The sequence below is a fragment of the Protopterus annectens genome, chromosome 12.part0 (assembly GCF_019279795.1).
Source record: "Protopterus annectens isolate FY-2018-M chromosome 12.part0, PAN1.0, whole genome shotgun sequence".
Taxonomy (NCBI): Eukaryota; Metazoa; Chordata; order Ceratodontiformes; family Protopteridae; genus Protopterus; species Protopterus annectens.
In genome coordinates this window covers 1,115,228,623-1,115,246,226 of record NC_056746.1, presented here as the reverse complement: position 1 = coordinate 1,115,246,226, position 17,604 = coordinate 1,115,228,623, and the positions used below count along the sequence as shown (strand labels likewise).

Sequence of the window (17,604 nt, the reverse complement as noted above, 5' to 3'; positions counted from 1 at the left end):
GCACTGAGGCCCAGCAAATCAAAATAGCTTTTCTAGGATCTGATGCCTGTTTTGCCTCTCATCTGAAGCACATCATCCCATAAACAGCTTCTTCAAATGAGAATGTCTCTGTGGAAGAAGCAAAGGAGATGGTGTCATCAGTGACCATGTCATACCCTAAGAGGAATATTGGAACCAAAGTCCAAATCTGAGCAAAGGAGGCTCTATGACACTGAAGGGTGACCAGTCATTGGCTACAAATTCTGCAAAACACGAGGAAAATTTGAGTAAAGGAGAACAATTCTTGGGGAGCAGACTGGGTTGACATAGGAAATTAAAACCTTCCACTTCCTTGAGGCCCAAGCAAGTTCAGAGAAATAGGGAAGGACAAGCATCATATGCTTGGACGTTTTGGTCCTCTCCCCTGGAGCAAGTACACTGGAGGTCTGGACCTGGGGACTTCAGCCAGAGACCTTCATATCTTGACTAGAGACACCCTACCTACCTAAAATTATAGGTTGACCTCTCTCCCTTTAGAAATAATGAAGAACAACTCAGCAATGGATGCCCATGGCAAGGGAGTTCAGTTTGAGTTCCACACAATGGCCTTCAGCTTGGTGGGATTTGTCTAAATCGACACTCAAAGTGGTCTCCAAATTGGCTTCAGAGGCCTCATACACCTAAGATACACAGAACTGCAGAATGCGAACATAATAATAATAACAACAACAATAATCCTATATGTTAACCAGGTAGACCCACTGGGCACACAGTCCATTTTTAGGGGTGACTGGAGAATAACATCTAGTTAAGTGACTTTCTCAAGGTAATATACTAAGCAAACAAGGACTTACAGAATCAAATCCTTTGCTACAGAAACTGCAGCTTGCAACCTTAACTTCTGGACTGTCTGCATGCCTCACCTGAACCCTTTAAGCAGGGACTCTGTCCACCTTGATTACATCTCCCACATTCCTGACAACCTTCTTCTTAAGTCGCATTTCCATGCAGTTCTTGAAAGAGGGAATGCTCAAGGTCAGGGAAAAACTCAAAGATGCCATAGCAGTGTGGATCAAGGTGTTGAGTCCCTTGTGATTCAAACAGTTTTGTAAGGAATGCTCCCTTCTCCTAATCATTTGGAAGTAAAGCCCTGGCAAAAGCTACAACTACTAAAGCTATGTTCATGCCCTAAGCAAAAAACAAAAGCACTTTGGAAATTCTTAGGTGGCATTTGCCCTTCAGAAGAACACCTGCCTTCCTTCTTAGGAGCAGACATACCCCAACACAAAACCATCTGTTCAACCCACTAAACAGCTAAATACTTTATAGCTAACCAGTAAGAACTGCAATGAGGTACTTATCTAAACGGAGTTACAGAACAGGCTGAACAGAAAAAAAAAAAATTATGTACTCACCATAATGTTCCATCTGAGTTGTTGTCCTTCATTTGTCTTCAAACTGTGGGGTTCCTCGATCCGGCACGGATCCGACAGCTGCATACTTAGCATCTTGATTCGAGCTTCAAGTTCTTCCCCTACCCATAATGTCCCTGTCTCCTTCCTCCCTTCAGAACGAGTTTTCTGCCCCACCTAACATCGCACTTGACCCAAAAACCTTGTCCCCCATGCCAAATATCCATAAAGAAGAAGGAAACAGTAATAGGCATCCTGGTGATGACCACATCGTCTACTTGTCATACCCCCACACAATCTACGCCAGGCAAGGAGAAGGAGGGAGGGACAGCTGAAGACAAATGGAGGACAACTCAGATGGAATGTTATGGTGAGTACACAACTTCTTTATCTGAAGTTGTTGTCTACAGTTGGTCTTCAACCTGTGGGTGGCATTCATGGAGGGATATTCCGGAGCACAGCAGAGCCAAAGGATGCCCTGTTCCTGGATATGATGTCCAACTTGTAGTGTGAGATAAAGGTATGACATGAAGCCCAGGTGACCGCAGAACAAATATCGCCCAACGAAACTCTAGACCAGAAGGCAGCTGAAGTAGCTATAGACCATAAGCCTTCACCTGACCTGGCTGAGTCAAACCCTTAGTGGAATACGTCAGCAAAATAAACTGGGAAATCTGACGGGCGATGGTGACTTTACATACTGGTTTCCCTAAGAAGAGTTTAGAGCAAGATATGACAAGCTAGTCCAGACTTACTGAATGCTTTAGTCCTGTGCAAGTAAAAACACAACTGTCTGTGCACATCCAATAAGTGCAATTTGCATTCCCCTTTGTTTTGGAAATTAGGGAAAAAGATAGGAAGATTAACAACCTGATTAATATTGGCCTCTGAAGCTACCTTAGGGAGAAAGGAAGGGTTAGTACGCAAGGATACCCTATCCTTATGAAAAATCATATAAGGTGGTTGACTGACCATGCTTGAAGTTCCGAAACCCTTCTGGCAGAAGTAAAAGCCATCAAGAAGGCAGTCTTCCAAGACAAAAATTACATATCCACAGAGGCTGCGAGTTATAAGGAGGCAAAACCAATGCCTGTAAAACTAAGGTAAGATCCCAAGGTGGTGTGGGGTCCTTCACCAGTAGCCAAAGAATAAAGGTGCCTTTTTGGAAGGCTTTACAAAGCTTTGAAGATGCTAAGGAAGCCACATTGTGCCCCACATGAAAATTAGAAATTGCTGCAAGTTGAACCTTGACTGTAGAAAAACTAGCACCTTGCTGAAAAATCCCTGCTAAAAATTCCAAAACCGATGAGACTGGAAGAGTGAAAGGGTCTAGGGCATGCTGTGAAGCCCAGACTGAAAAATGCCTCCATTTACTGGAGTATACCTTTCTGGTGGAAGATTTATGAGCCACCACCAGGATCTTTTTTCACAGGTGAAGATAAACCAGGAGTCCTGACAATCAGGGGAACTGAAGCATCCAAGCAGTGAGCTTCAGACTATCCAGGCCTGGATGGGGAACCCCTGAAGGGTGAGAAATGAGATCTGAAACCGGATCCAGCAACCATGGTGGAGCCACCAGATGAGACCACAGAGAAGGAAACAGACTTGGCGAAGGCCAGAAAGGGGCAATGAGGATTACTAAGCTCCCCAGCCTGCAACCTTTCTGAAGGAATTTTGGTATTAAGGGAAGAGGTGGATAAGCATACAGAAGGACCAGGGGCCAAGCATGAAAAAGAGAATCTCTGTGGGGGCTTCCTCTGGAGGGGGGGGGGTCAGAGTGAAACATTCACTGCATTTTGCGTTGTAAGGCGAGGCAAAAAGATTGCAGCAAGGCTGACCCCACTTAAGAAGAATCTGTTTTGCTACTGAAGGATTCAGAAACTACTCGTAGGGCATCAGAAAAGACCTGCTTAGCCTGTCTGCTAAAATGCTCGACCTCCCCGGAATGTGCGTTGCTACCAGAAAACGGCCGATGGAGATTGCCCACTCCCACACTCTCATGACTTTGCGACATAGGGGATAAGATTTCAAAGTAAACCACAGGTCAGGAACACGAAGTTCAAAAAACTTTTCTGCTTTAATCCACAGACTTAAAATACAATAAAAAGTTGCTTTTAATCCACAGACTCAAAAATCAGTAAGTGCTTTCATCCAACTCTGACTTCCTCAGTCTGAATAATATAGTAAAATACTACTAGCTTAAAATACTACTAAAACAAACACATGACCATTTACTTATGATGCAACTTCCTCTTTTTTAAATATGCAACAAAATCAGACCTATCATTCATTCCAGGTGGATAGCATGCATTCAGTTTAACTTGCCAAACATATTCCTTCCACCCAAGCTAATCTTCAGCATCAAATCTATTGTGCACATTTATCACTTCATCTAACACAATAAACTTGAAATTCACAAGACAACTTGCATTATTTTTATAATGTTTACCAAAAGCATTTTTTTCATCTTTCATAGATAGTTCCAGGCATGCAGATAGATTGTTCCAGAGAGGTGTGTTTTTGGTATATAGGGGATAAGACCTGGTTCCCCCCCTGCTTGTTTATGTACCAGACCACAGACATATTGTCTGTCTGAATAGCAATCGCTCCTGAGGGAAGATGGGCATGGAGAGCCTGCAACACTAGAAGCACCACCCTCATCTCCAGGATGCTGATATGTAATCTGGTCTCTTAAGGGGACCACGTGCCTTGGACTATCCTTCCAGAGCAATGCTTCCCCCACCCTAGCAGGGAGGAATCTGTCATCACCGTGGTCGAGGGGAAAGGGGGAAGAAAGGGGTGACCCCGAATAAGGTCGGGGGAATGTAACCACCAAAGAACAGAGTACCTGCACACCCAACAGACTTGAACAGGGTGAGACAGTGGGAGCTCTAACATGGACCACTGGACTTCGAGAGTCCACTGAAGAACCCGCATGTGAAAACACACCAGAGGTAAGAGATTGATCATGGCCACCATGGACCCCAACGCCCTTAATATTACTTCTGCAGTTTGTGGCTGGGCTTGAAGAACGCCCAGAACGTGAAGTTTCAGTGAATGTATCCTCTCTGAGGAAAGAAAGACCTTGATTTGAATTGTGTTCAGCCAAGCCCCTATGAAATCTAATACCTGAACCAGGGCAAGCGATGAGTTGCTGAGATTGATGGTGATGCCCAACCGCTGGGCTAGAGGAAGAAAGTAATCCCTCGCTTGACAGACCTGATGCTTGGAAGGGACAGCTAGGAGCCAATCATCTAGGTAAGGAAAGACTTGTATGCCCTGGAGTCTCAGGTGAGCTGCTGCTACTGCCATCACTTTGGTGAACACTCTGGGGGCTCTGGTGAGACCAAAGGGAAGCGCTCGAAACTGGTAATGATCGGCTCCCAGCCAGAAGAGGAGGAACCCTCCTAGAGTGCCTGTCCATTTTGATGTGGTAGTATGCATCTTGGAGATCAATTGAGCACATCCAATCATTCTCCTGCAGGAAGGGCAGAATAGACTGAAGGGTGACCATCCAAAATTTCGTTCTGGCTACTGACAGGTTCAAGATGGATAGATGCAGAATTAGTCTTAGGTCCCGCATCTTCTTTGGCACTAAAAAGAACCTGGAATAAATGCCTAATCTGTACTGGTCTAGGGGGACGTATTGGATCACTCGTTTTTCTAGCAGCTTTGTAATTTCCAGTGCTGCATTCTCCCTTGTGCATGGATGGAATGTCCGAGAGATGACTGGGTGGTAGGGGTGATTTTAGAAAGGGGATTGAATAACCTCTGGATATAATTTGCAATGCCCAACGATCTTCTGAAAGGCGACCCCAGACTGCCTCCAGAGATGAGCAGTCAGGCAACCCTTCAGTGCTGCTGCATGGGTCTGTCCAAGAAAGGTTCTTGAGACCCTTGACTTCTTGGAGCCCCTCTACCTCTAGGGCAGTGTCTATCAAATCCCCTTCTGCCCTTGGGGGAAGGTGAGTCCCAAGTATCCTGGGGGAAACTCTTGAGATTTTCAGAGCATCTTCTTGGTCCCTCACTGATTCCTAGAGAAGGATTGTTGAGAGGCTGAAAACCGGATCCTGACAGCAGACATATTCTTCCTGCCCTTCTCACTCTGTCATGTAACATCTTCCCAAGAAGGGAGGACCGTCGTACGGGGAATTCGTAAAAGACATTTAAAGGGTTCCGAAAAGGCACACAACCAGAGCCAGGCTTGACGCCTGATGGCAATGCCAGTACCGGGAGCTCTAGCGGTGCCTTCCGTTGCATGGAAGAGGAGACGCATAGAGGTGCTAGCAACACATGTCAGGGTGGCCATTTGGGAAGAGAAAAATTTCTTGCCCTCCGAAGATATGGGTAGACTTAGCGACCTCCTTGACCAGGTCTCGCTGCAGCCTAATCACATGTGCCAGGTAGCTCAGCTCCTGGACAGAAAGGCCGCTGAAGTGTACACCCACTTCCCAAAAAGATCCATCGTTCTGGACTCTTGGTCTGGAGGGTGGACCGTAAATCTCTCCTGAACGAGCTCATTCTTAGTGGCAGCTGCCACAGCATGGAATCAATCGGAGAGCCTTTGTGCCAATAGGTCCTGTCCAAAGGGGGGCTCAAAACTTTTTTCAGGGGGTTTGGGAATGGGCTCCACCATGTCCAGTTCCATCCACACCCGAAATGCAATCAGATCCACCAAGGGATCTGCAGGAGGGGACACCCAGGAAGTAGAAGGTCCTGCGCCAAAAACCTCCAGGAACACAGATTCATCTGAATTGGGTTTTTGGACAGACCACACTCCCACACTGGTGTAGAATTTCCATGATGTCTCCATAGGAGACATCCCCGGGGGGGGGGGGTGAACGTGGGAAACCTTCCCCTTCCACCAAATCAGTGTCTTCAGTAAGTGACTCCGGTGGGGAGTCCAACTGCCTCCGTTTACACGTGTGTTTGGGAGAAGCCTCCTCAGTGGGGGATTCTGGGGATGGCTCGCCAATTGGTTTGCTCCTGGGACAGAGGCGGCAGGCTGTCCCTAAGATGACAAAACAGTCAGACCCACACCAGAAACAGAGGGAGCCAGGACAGACTCCAAAGACGAGACAGTCAAGGGTTTCAATGGGATTGAGAGAACCCTCTCCACCACGTCGAAAGCAGAAAGTGAACGGGCCTCCTGAGAAGGAGTGATAGGAGCCGTATTCCTCACACCTGACGGGGGAGTTGGAGCAGAGCCTATAGGAGCCGAAATACCTAGGGGAAGGCTCTGCTCCAAAAGGCTCAGAACCAACACCAGCCCCTCGGATCTGGCACCAAAGCTATGGATCTGAGCAAGTCAGACCCGACCTCAAGGCCACAGCCGGCATTCCAGGTACAAGGTACCATCGGAGCCGACCCCTTGATGCCGAGTGTCCTCAGATCCAAGGGCTCCGAAACCGGTGGCTGGATCGGAGAAGGAGAAATAGGGATGAACACATATTGCATGCCCCACCCACTCTGAAGGAAGAGGGAGCAGGCAAGACTCCCAATTGGATCTGGGTGCGGATGAACTTCTGCATCACTTTATCTCTGCTTTGGAAAGACTGCGGGTGGAACGAGCTGAGGAGGCCACCGACACCAGCCTGGAATGGTGGTGAGGTGAAACCGGCGCTGGCGACCGGATCCAAAGCTCCTCCAGCTCCGGGAAAAACCAAGGGGAATGGAGCCAGGGGGACTCCGAACTCAGGGCCGTCCTAACCTTTGGAGGCGGACCAGCCAGACTCAAATGATCTGGGTTTGCTTCTTGGGCCTATCCTTATGCTTAGGAGGCTTATCTCCATCCCCAGGCTTCTTGGTGGGAGTTTGAGTCCCAGAGGCTGGGGAGGAGACAGCCAAGGAGTCCAAAGCAGAAGAGGCCTGTGCCTCGGTGGAAGGAGAGGGAAGAAACCCTTTCAGAATTAACTTATTTCTCCTGTCCATCAGTGTCCATGGATTAAACCAGGCACAGATGGAACAGGAGGTCTCCAAGCGGGCTGCCCCCAAGCATGCCATGCTCAGTGTGTGGCCATCGGCTGGGGACAGCTTATGGCCACACTCCGTGAACTTTCTAAACCTAGCTTTTGGGGTCTCAGACATAATCAAAGCGACTGAGAAGTCCAACACACACACACACACACACACACACACACACACACACACACAGAGACACAGACACACACACACAGAGACACAGACACACACAGACACACCACACTGACAGAAATGGAAAAAAGGGGATTTTCTTTTTTTTTTTGTTTTACACGGGTGGAAACGTGTAGTAAGGGAGGGTAGAAAAATAGAAAAGGTAAACTTTTGCAAAGAAAAACAGGCAAAAGGGATTAAAGTAGTAACACTTACCCAAAAACAGAGCTCGGAACACAGATCGCGATACAAGCTGAAGTGCAGTAAATGAGATCTGAGGGGAAGGAGACAGGTGCATTATGGGTAGGGGAGGAGCTTGGAGCACAGATCAAGATGCTGAGTATGCGGCTGTCGCGTCTCTGCCGGATCCGGGAACCCACAGGTTGAAGACTAAATGAAGACAACAAATTCGGATCTGTGGATGCTTTTATAATGCTTCTCATGCCCAAGAAACGCAGCAAGAAAGATCCAAAGGGTGTGGGTGAACATTATAGAAGGGAATGTACTGACATCTCCCTAAAGGGCAGACATCCACCCACCTGGAGGAGGGTGCAAGTTGGGTCTTTTGTGACAAAAGTCACATTAAAAATGTATTCTTCAGCAATGATCTACAAGATGAACATAAAACTACTGCAGGAAAAAGAAAAGGTGTATGTAGCAGGATTCAAGTCAACTGCTACAAGAATGAAAGAATGTCAGTTTCAGTTAGGGCAAGATATGAAGCTCTCTGGCTTAAAGTCCCCAGGTCCAGTCCTCCAGGGTATCTTCTCTAGGTGGGAAGAGAACCCAAATGCCCAAGCATGTGATGACTGTCCGGTAGTCTGAGTGGTTGACAACAGAACTGTGGAGGGTGAGAACAAGCTGACCAGAGTGGAAGGGTTGGAGGTGTGGATATGCACATCAGGGCCTGAACACAAAACAAAGCATAAAACTTTGTTGATGAATGCTATTCTACATACAATGTGCAGTGAACCTAAAAATTGTTTGTAGTGGAGCTAATCACCTTCATGGCTGGAAATCAGGTTTATTTAGAATGCTTGCTGATCTTAACACTCTCTGAAGATGGACTAATCATATGACTGACTGCATTCCAATACACAAGACAGTGGAGACAGACTGAGCTTGTTCAAATACCAGCAACAGATTGTGTAAATGAAAAATATAGCCCCATTTTTATGGAGTAATGATCACACAGCAAAGCAACTCCATTAAATTCCAGAATAATTAAAATTTATAATTCAAGTCCATATCATCTAAAACATCTTATACTGATTTACATTTTAAGGAATGATACACCTAAAAAAAAGCTTGAGCAAGGGCACAATGTAGAAAGAAATGTGTAATTTTAAAAGAACACATTATACATTTGAAGAATTATGATGCCTCACAAAATCATTCCACTGCATAATCAAAATTGTTTATTATGCTTGCTCTAGCATCAATTATCCAAGCTCCCACCTACTTTGGTGTGTTTGTGCCTAGTTATGGATAGCTGAATGGTAAACTGGCAAGTAATGGTCTAATTCATGGCTATTATACTCACATGTGTGGATTGTAGGGCACTCGCTCAGGGGGCATATTGGGTCCAGGAGGCCGACCTTTCTTCTGTTTAATACACAAGTACAAAAATGCAATTAATGCTTATGCATATCCTACAAATTATTCTGCATACCAAAAGACATATGAATTCCTCATTATCACAAACTTCTATGCAAACAATGGAATTTTCCAAGCTGTACATCTATGGTGCTACATGTAATTTATATCCACAATGTCAATTAATATTTGGTTTGAATAAAAGAATTTGAAAAAAAAAAAATCATACAAGTAGAATTCCAAAAACCCATCACCCTGAATTTCAGAGGACCTAGAGAAAAGTGGAGTTGCACAAGTTCCACTCACCTGTTAACAATACATGTTCATAGAACACACTGTCTTACTGACATATCGGCAGTAATGCCACGCTACCGACCCTCTGGCAGGACCAGGACAGCCCTTCACATTCAGACAGGACTCTTTCAGTTTTCTAGGATTCAACAGGAAAAGCAGGTGGTAATACCACCTTTGAAAACACCTACTGTTCTAAACCAAATGCCACACGCACGCACACATGCCCGCCCGTCAAAAAAGGCTGCTGAACAAAAACACAACAGCAACTCCAACAACCAACTATACATATCCAACAAGAGGGAACTGGAGAAAGGGTACTACCAGTAAGGCAATGTGTTCCAGAAACATCTGCAGTTACAGGTAAATGGAAGTTATGCAACTGTACTATTGTCAACAAATGGAGTGCCTTACAGGCATACGGGTGGATTCCCAAAGCTTACCTCAACCTGGGAGGAGGAAGGATAATGGTCTAAAGGTTGTCCCACCATGACAATCTGCAACTCAAAATTGCACCTTGCAGATGTCAGAGCTATATGCAAAACAGTTTTCCAAGTTAAGAACTTAAGATCAGTGTGAACTACTTGGTTCAAAAGGTGGCAAGGTCAATTTTCCAAGAATATAATTTAGGTCCCACGAAGGAGGAATTTGCTCGCAAAGGGATCTCATATGCAATACTCCTTTCATGAACTGTTTTACCAAAAGATAACAAAGAGCAGGAACACTTGCAGGCAAGCACAGATGGTTTCTAAATGGATGTATATGATAAGCCATCCTGAAAGTAACGCGCACAAATATTTCAAGACGAAAGGGATATTAATTTCAACGGATCCCGTTTCCATTTAAGTATCACTTAGAAAATGTCATCCATTTGTAAACATATGATTTTCTAGTAAAAGGTTTTCTAGCCTCCTTTAACACCTGCTACATATCTTCATGCAACAAGTGTCTAAAAGGTGTCAAGGCTGAATCATTCAGGCTGTCAAATGAAGTTTCTCCAATGAGACTATGTGAGCACATCCAGAGTGTAAGGAAGCCTGTGGCAATTGCCCTTGGCCAGTAGCATTAACAAGGAGAACCAGGGTTGCCTGGGCCAAGAGGGGTCACCACAATGGTCTTTTCTCTTTGAATTTTCATAAATACCTTGTGGATCAGAGGAAAGGGTAAACACATACAGGAACATTACTGTCCAAGGGAACGAGACTGTGTCTGTCCATCAAGCATGATTGCAATGATGTCTGGAACAAAATTTATCCAGGTGTCTGCTTGAAAGGAGGTGAACAAATTGTTCCTCACATCTGGACTAGATCCTAGAGCCCAAGTGCCTTGAGCTGCCACTTGTGTAAATCTGCCCAGGATCTGCTTAATCGGTCTGCCACAATGTCCTGCTCTGATGATATGTAAGATGCCTAAAGAGTCAGAGAATACTGAGAGGCTTGCTACCAGACTATCATTGCTAACCAGCACAAAGGTTAAGACACTGCGCCCCCTTGTTTGTTGAAGAAATGCATCACAGAGGTGTTGTTTGTAACCACTAGAAGGGTACGTGGAGTCCAAAGGTGGTGAAGGACACCATTTGAAGGATATTCAAGGTGTGAATTACTGCCAACATCTCCTTGATACTGATGTGCTTCTGTGCATCTTTGGGCCCTGAAATTACTTGCACATGCATCCCAAATGACACATATCCCCAGACAAAGTTGGAAGAATCTGGACAGACAGTACTGGCACTGGAGGGAAGAAAGGAAGGCCTGGATTGATATTCAGTTGATCTCTCCACCAGTGTAACTCTCGTCTGCTAAAATGTAGCACCAACAACTGGGATTCCAGGAAGAGAGATGGTGGGTCTAACAGTGTGGACATACCACTGAAATTTTCTCATGTGAAGATGGGACAGTGGTATCATGAGAATCACGGATGCCATCTGTCAAAGAATTTTAAGTATTCTTTCTTGAAGGCAACACTTCCCTTGGATAATTCCAGGAACAGTCTGGTACAAAAGGACCTTACCTTCAGGCAAAAAGGCCATTCCCTTGTTGGGAGTTTATCAAGCACCCCAGAAAGATGAGTCTGCGCAAGGGTGTCAGACATGATTTCTGGAGGTTTAACTTGGACAAAAAAGTAAGGTCGAAAGCTTCTTTAGCAATTCGAAACACCTGCATGCAGACTTTACACAGATCAGCAAGTCATCAAGTACAGAAAGATGTGAATGCTCAGAGGCCAACAGTGGTCCACTACCAGTCAAGGTATTTGCTGAACACTTGTGGTGCAATGGATAGCCCAAAGGGCAATGCAGAAAACAAAACATGTGACACCAACACAGAAAATCTCTGATATCTCCAGAACTGATGAGCACTGGAGCACTGGGGATATGATAAAAAGGAATCAACTGGACATAATCTTTACAGCACTTATCTTGCCATCCAATGAAACAAACTTCCACTGCCCCTGAGAAATATTTCCAATGTCCAAGAATTTAAGAAAACACAAACTACATCTAAAGAGCACCTGGTCTTGTCTCAGTGATCATCCAACCTGAACTCTGCCCCTACTCTAGCACTACTTTCTGCCTACTCACTCTCCTTTCCTTTCCCCTACCCCCCCCCCTTTATTCAATTTTTTCTTTATATAGACCCCACATTTTCTATTTCTTTCTTCCTTACCCTTCTGTTACTGTTATCTTCTTTCTCTGTCTCTTTCTTATTTTTACTAATAAGGGAAATGTTTTACTATTACTGCTTATATTGTTAAATATTTGTCATGTACTTTACTTTATCATGTTAATGTTCTTATTGTTGTAATGTGGAGCTTTTCTCCCCAGGCCTCTGCTGAAAAAGGGCTTTAGCCCATCACAGTTAACATATGTCAAATACATAATAAATTCTTCAAGACCAGGGTCACCATGAAACAGCTGTCCAGCAACACAGGTGGCACTGTCTGCTGGGCATGCATCTTAAACATGGGGACCCTGACACGCATATTCAGAAAAAAAGATGGTCTAAAACTGGCCTTCACAACTGCTCTTCTTTGGAAACCAAGACAATTATGTAGCAACGTCTCATTCTTTCTAAAGGTGGGACTGGTTCCGTGACCCCCAAGTCCAGCACTTGCTGGAGAATAGCTGGAGAATAGAAGGAAATAAAATTTGGTCTGGCAGATGAGGGGGAACCCCGCAAAGAGAAGTGGGCATTTTTTCCACTGTCACCTGTAATTCCTGTCAACAATGTTTAGCAGCCATTTGTCAGAAACCACTGATGTCTAGGCCACCTTGTTAAGAGCCAATCTGAGAGATAAGGCAACCAACAGAGGTGTACCTTGCCTCGGCATAGTCATAAGTTGGGAGAGGGTATCATTTTTGGGAAAGGAATCCTTTTTGTTCACCTTCGAGTAGTTGTTATCCTGCGGTTTCCTTTTATTGCCTTGGTTCTTATTTGATGGGGACTTCTGTCTGTTAGGCCACTAAAAGTTATACTGCGTAAAGAAGGAGATCTTGGCAATATGGAACATTTTCGATACTCCTTGCATCAATTCACCTCTGTCCTCCCAGTGTTTAAAGATGTAATTAGCTGCTGTATTAAACAGACAATCAGACTTAAGAGGAGCATTCAAAATTTCATTTTTTAACTCATCAGAAAAATTCTAGGAGTGCAACCAAGCATACATCCTAATCATCTCTGATAACGCTACAGTTCTAGAAATATCAGTCCCCTTTCCCAAGGTACACGTTTTGACACTGGAAACAATATCTTTAACACAGACTTTTTGCAATGCTGGCAGCAATGTAGCAAACTTGTTTAAACTGTAAATGCATCTCAACACACACTTCCAGATAAAACACTGGAAGTAAAACACTTAAAAGCTACCACACTGGAATGCCCAACCTTCTTGTCCTGAGATTCTAGCCAATTGCCTAGTTTATCAGGGACTGGGTTATAAAAAAACAAACAGTCTCAGGTTCATAGGTTGGTACTAGGCTATCAGCCCTAGGGCCTATACATAACAATTCCCTGGCTATTTCTTCCCACACTATTTGCTTCCCTGGACCCCTGTCTAGCAGGGCGACTGACGTGAAATCCGAGGTGAATTTCCTTTCTCCCATCCAATCGTCAAGGTTCCTTTTGAAGAAGGACAAAGAGGCACTCTGCTTGATGTGTATGGGCAATCTATTCCAGAGTCTGGAGAGTCTCTGGGTCAGGAACCTATCCCTCCAGCATGTTTTGTTTATTATGATGACAAGGTTTAGATCCTTGGAGCGTGTGGCTCTGAGGGATTGGTTTTCTTTATGGGTAGCATGTCCAACAGCTCTGGGTTGGACATGGCCTAGTATGTTAAGCAGAGATTGCCTTTGAGTAGACAATATGCGACACAGTATAGCTGGAGCTTTTTAAGGCGGTCAGCATAGGGCATCTGCTTTAGGCCTGTGATTCTTTTGGTGAGGTATTTCTGCGGGCTTTCCAGGTTATTGTTGCAGATGTCTTGAGAGGTACATAGCAAACGGGACATTGTATTCTATAATGGGTCTAATGAGGGATGAGTGCAGTGGGACAATGACCTCCTTTTTTCTGATGAAAAAAACTTAGTGATGAGGTGTGCCACATAGGATTTCCTGACTGTTGTGGCGATGTGGTTATTGAAGGTGAGACCACTGTCCTCCTGTGTCCCTAAGTCTCTTATCACACTTTCGGTGTTTAGTGTACTGCCACCTATATGGTAATTCACGGGTACATGTTTTTTCCCAAAGGGGATAACTATACATTTCTTGGCATTGAGCTTGAGCCCATGGCTCTGGCACCAAGCATCTGTTTCTGTAAGGCCCTTTTGTAAAGTATCCACATCATTTGGGGATTCAATAATGGCTCCCAGTTTCCAGTCATCTGCGAACTTTGTTAGCCAGAGTCCCTTAGTGTTGGCCTGTACTTCAGAGAAGTAGATGCCAAACAAGAGCGGTCCCAGGACTGAACCATGAGGTACTCCACTTGTCACTTGTCTGGAGCTGGATTTGGAGTTGGCTACTTTTACAGTGTGGGTTCTATCAGTAAGCCAGTTAGCAACCCATTTGGTGACGTAGGGATTAATGCCCAGCTTAGTAAGTTTATCTATGATTCCAGAGTGGGGGATGGTGTCAAAGGCCCTGGCAAGGTCTAGATAGGCTGTGTAGACCACCTTACCCTTGTGCATGGCTCTGGAGACTGATTCAAAAAAGTCAATAAGGTTCAGGAGACAAGATCGGCCCTTCACGTACCCAGACTGGGTAGGGTCCAGTGTTTGAAGGTTGCCAATGTCTTTGTTTATAAGTTCCATGATAATACGCTCCATGGCCTTGCAGACAAGGCTCGTCAGACTGACACTGACGGGATGGTAGTTTCCGGGATCCCCCCTTGTGGAGTGGGATAACTAGCTCTGCGTCACTCAGTGGGCACGAACCCTGAGGTGAGGCTATGATTAAACATGACACTTAGGTGAGGTGCCAGTTCATACTGTAGTTCATGTAATACACACAGCCCGGGATGTCATCTGCTCCCATGGATGCTCTATTCTTAGCTTTGGAGAGTGCGTTTTTTACCTGTGTGGCCATTATTACCGAAATTTGGCAATCTTCCGGCATTGAGCTGGGCCATTTAGGGGGTGAGGGGGGGGGGTGAAGTTGGCACTGAATCGATCTGCCAGGATATTGGCAATATCCTTGGGATCTTCTTATCAGCAAAAGTCACTGGGACACTGATGCAGGATTCTCAGACAAAGGGGCTTGGAGGCAAGGCACGATCACACAAACCCAACATTTCTTAAACTCTTTATAAGGCAAAGCCTCAGTAAAAAAGAGGTGTTTTGTTTACTTTCTTGAAGACATCATGCAATGCTGGGATCAATGATGGAAAGGTCTCAATGTCTGGGGCTTCGTTATTCATGAGATCATAACCTTGTTAATCTTGGAGACAGCTGGAGTTACCTGAATGCATATCTACTTCTAGTCAATATATGGGAAAAAGAAAACATCTATCTGGGTACCTGTACCTGCTCATCATCAGAGGATCTGACTCCGTCAAGATCACAGTCCTCAGACATCAGGATCCTCATCAAAAGGGAGATACTTAGCAAATTGATTAGTGGTGGAAGCACTGGTGTTACTCAAAACTCAGGTATGCACCCCTTAATCAACTGCTTGAATAATGGATCTAGCCACAGCTACTGTTGTACGACCAGATGGTGGCTCTTCCGTCTCATTTTGGCATTCACTGTAGTAGTGGGAAAATCCCCCGGGGAAACAGTATCAATGCTGGCAAAAGATTCTGTACCTTAACTTCTCTTGCACCTAAAGAGTTTGGATCTTCCATACTTGCAGTAGGCAATGGTACAGCCCCAGAGGATGTCTCTGACCTTTGTGCCACACAGTTGTGGTACTACAACCACATCAGGAGACCTGCAGGTAACAAAAGAGGAGTGGTCAGATAGCCGCCCTAAAGCCAAGGCAAAAGCAGAATCATAAGCCATAGGCTAAGGCATATTTTTTATTTTTTTCATTTTTTAGATGCAAATCGGGAAGATGCTGTGTGTGTGTGTGTGGGGGGGTCATATCTGAATTCAACAAGACAGGGGAAAATAACTAGTCAAATCAATACAAAGCACTGGCTGTATGGTCAGTCCAGTCTAAAAGGGAGCAAATCTCACAAAGCTCCCTTTAAATCTCTAACTGAACTCCATTTCTATAGGGACAAGGGAAAAAATCAAAGTTATCAGACTTTGGTGACTTTTGGATGGCATTAAATAAATTAGAAGCAAGAATAATTTTGAAATACACTACTGTGACATCAAGTGACATGAATTTAGAGGTGCCCTGACAGTATACAATATAAATGCTACATGACAACTGGTTTTGTCATTAACCAAATAAAGTATACTTTCAAAAGACCATATAACTAACTTTGTGTATCTGTACGCACTCCTGTTTTTTTTTTTTTTTTTTTTTTAATAAATGTTCACACCTCTGGATAACTATACTGAGACCAGTACTAAAAATTTGAAATAATAAACTACCACTATGTTCTAATAATTTGTTTGCAGCTACTGGACTTGATAAAATTTTATTTCTCACACCTCTAGTGTGATCTTGTATTCCTATCTTCACCACATTTACTTTGCCCTAAGTAAGTCAGCTGGATTATACACACATTTAAAAGCATATACAACTATACTGCTTTTACAGGAATATCCCTTGTTCAAGTTAACATCTTTCCACCAAGTGTTAAAAATTCACACAGTTAACATAACGACATACTGTATTCTCCACATTTGCATACCTACATACAAACAGCTACCTTTGATAACATTCACTTTATAAGACGTTTCCCTAACATTTAAGAGGTCCAGAAAAAGAAAATATCGATTTAGATGAACAACTTTCTCAAATTCTGATATGTTAACATCATGTGCTAGCTCCTTCTTAACATTTGTGTAAAAAAACACAAAAGTTGTTCTTACCTAAAGTAACTAACTTTCATTTTTACTTGTCTGTGTACCCACCACAACCTGCAAACAACTTGCACAACTTTATTTTTGGCTTTAGAAATAACTTCCTTTGTATTTAAGTTCTCTTACTCAAGCTATGCTAAATAGTATCAATTATTTCTTTCAAATGAATAAAATTGGTTGTCTAATTAATTCACTCAGTAGACGTACTGCAATTAAATGTGGTGAATGTGCAGTTTCCAAATGAAATCTGCTATCTGATGTTTCTTTCAGAAATACCTTTTTTCAAACAGCTTTTTTACTGAATTATCACTTGTGACATAGGCAAATTTACATTCATACAAAAGTAATCAAACTATATTAACATAACATTATAGGTTCATAGGTTGGTACTAGGCTATCGGCCCTAGGGCCTGTACAAGCCTAGCCATAACAATTCACTGGCTATTTCTTCCCACAGCATTTACTTCCCTGGACTCCTGTCTAGCAGGGCAACTTCACATATAATGTTACATATAATAATCTAAGCAATATTACATAAATTATTAAATTCCTGCCTTTTTTTAAAACAAGACACATCTTTAGTAAACAATCATGTAATACATAGGCAATCATACATTTGAATAAATGAAAAACCCCATCAATACAATCCTAGCTGCAAGCATTTTACATCACAAACCATACTGACACACTCCCAGTTGCAAACATTATACATAACTTGTAATCTACC

The 17,604-nt window shown here is 43.9% G+C and overlaps 1 protein-coding gene across 1 annotated transcript in view; it reads right to left on the bottom strand.

Moving 5' to 3' along the window:
- The window catches only part of DNTTIP1 (deoxynucleotidyltransferase terminal interacting protein 1), a 1,330,332-nt gene that overhangs the window by 790,568 nt on the left and 522,160 nt on the right, over positions 1-17,604 (bottom strand). Inside the window, exon 7 of the mRNA XM_044088998.1 lies at positions 9,067-9,128. Within this exon, the coding sequence (XP_043944933.1) occupies positions 9,067-9,128 (62 nt within the window). The remainder of the gene's footprint in view (positions 1-9,066; positions 9,129-17,604) is intronic.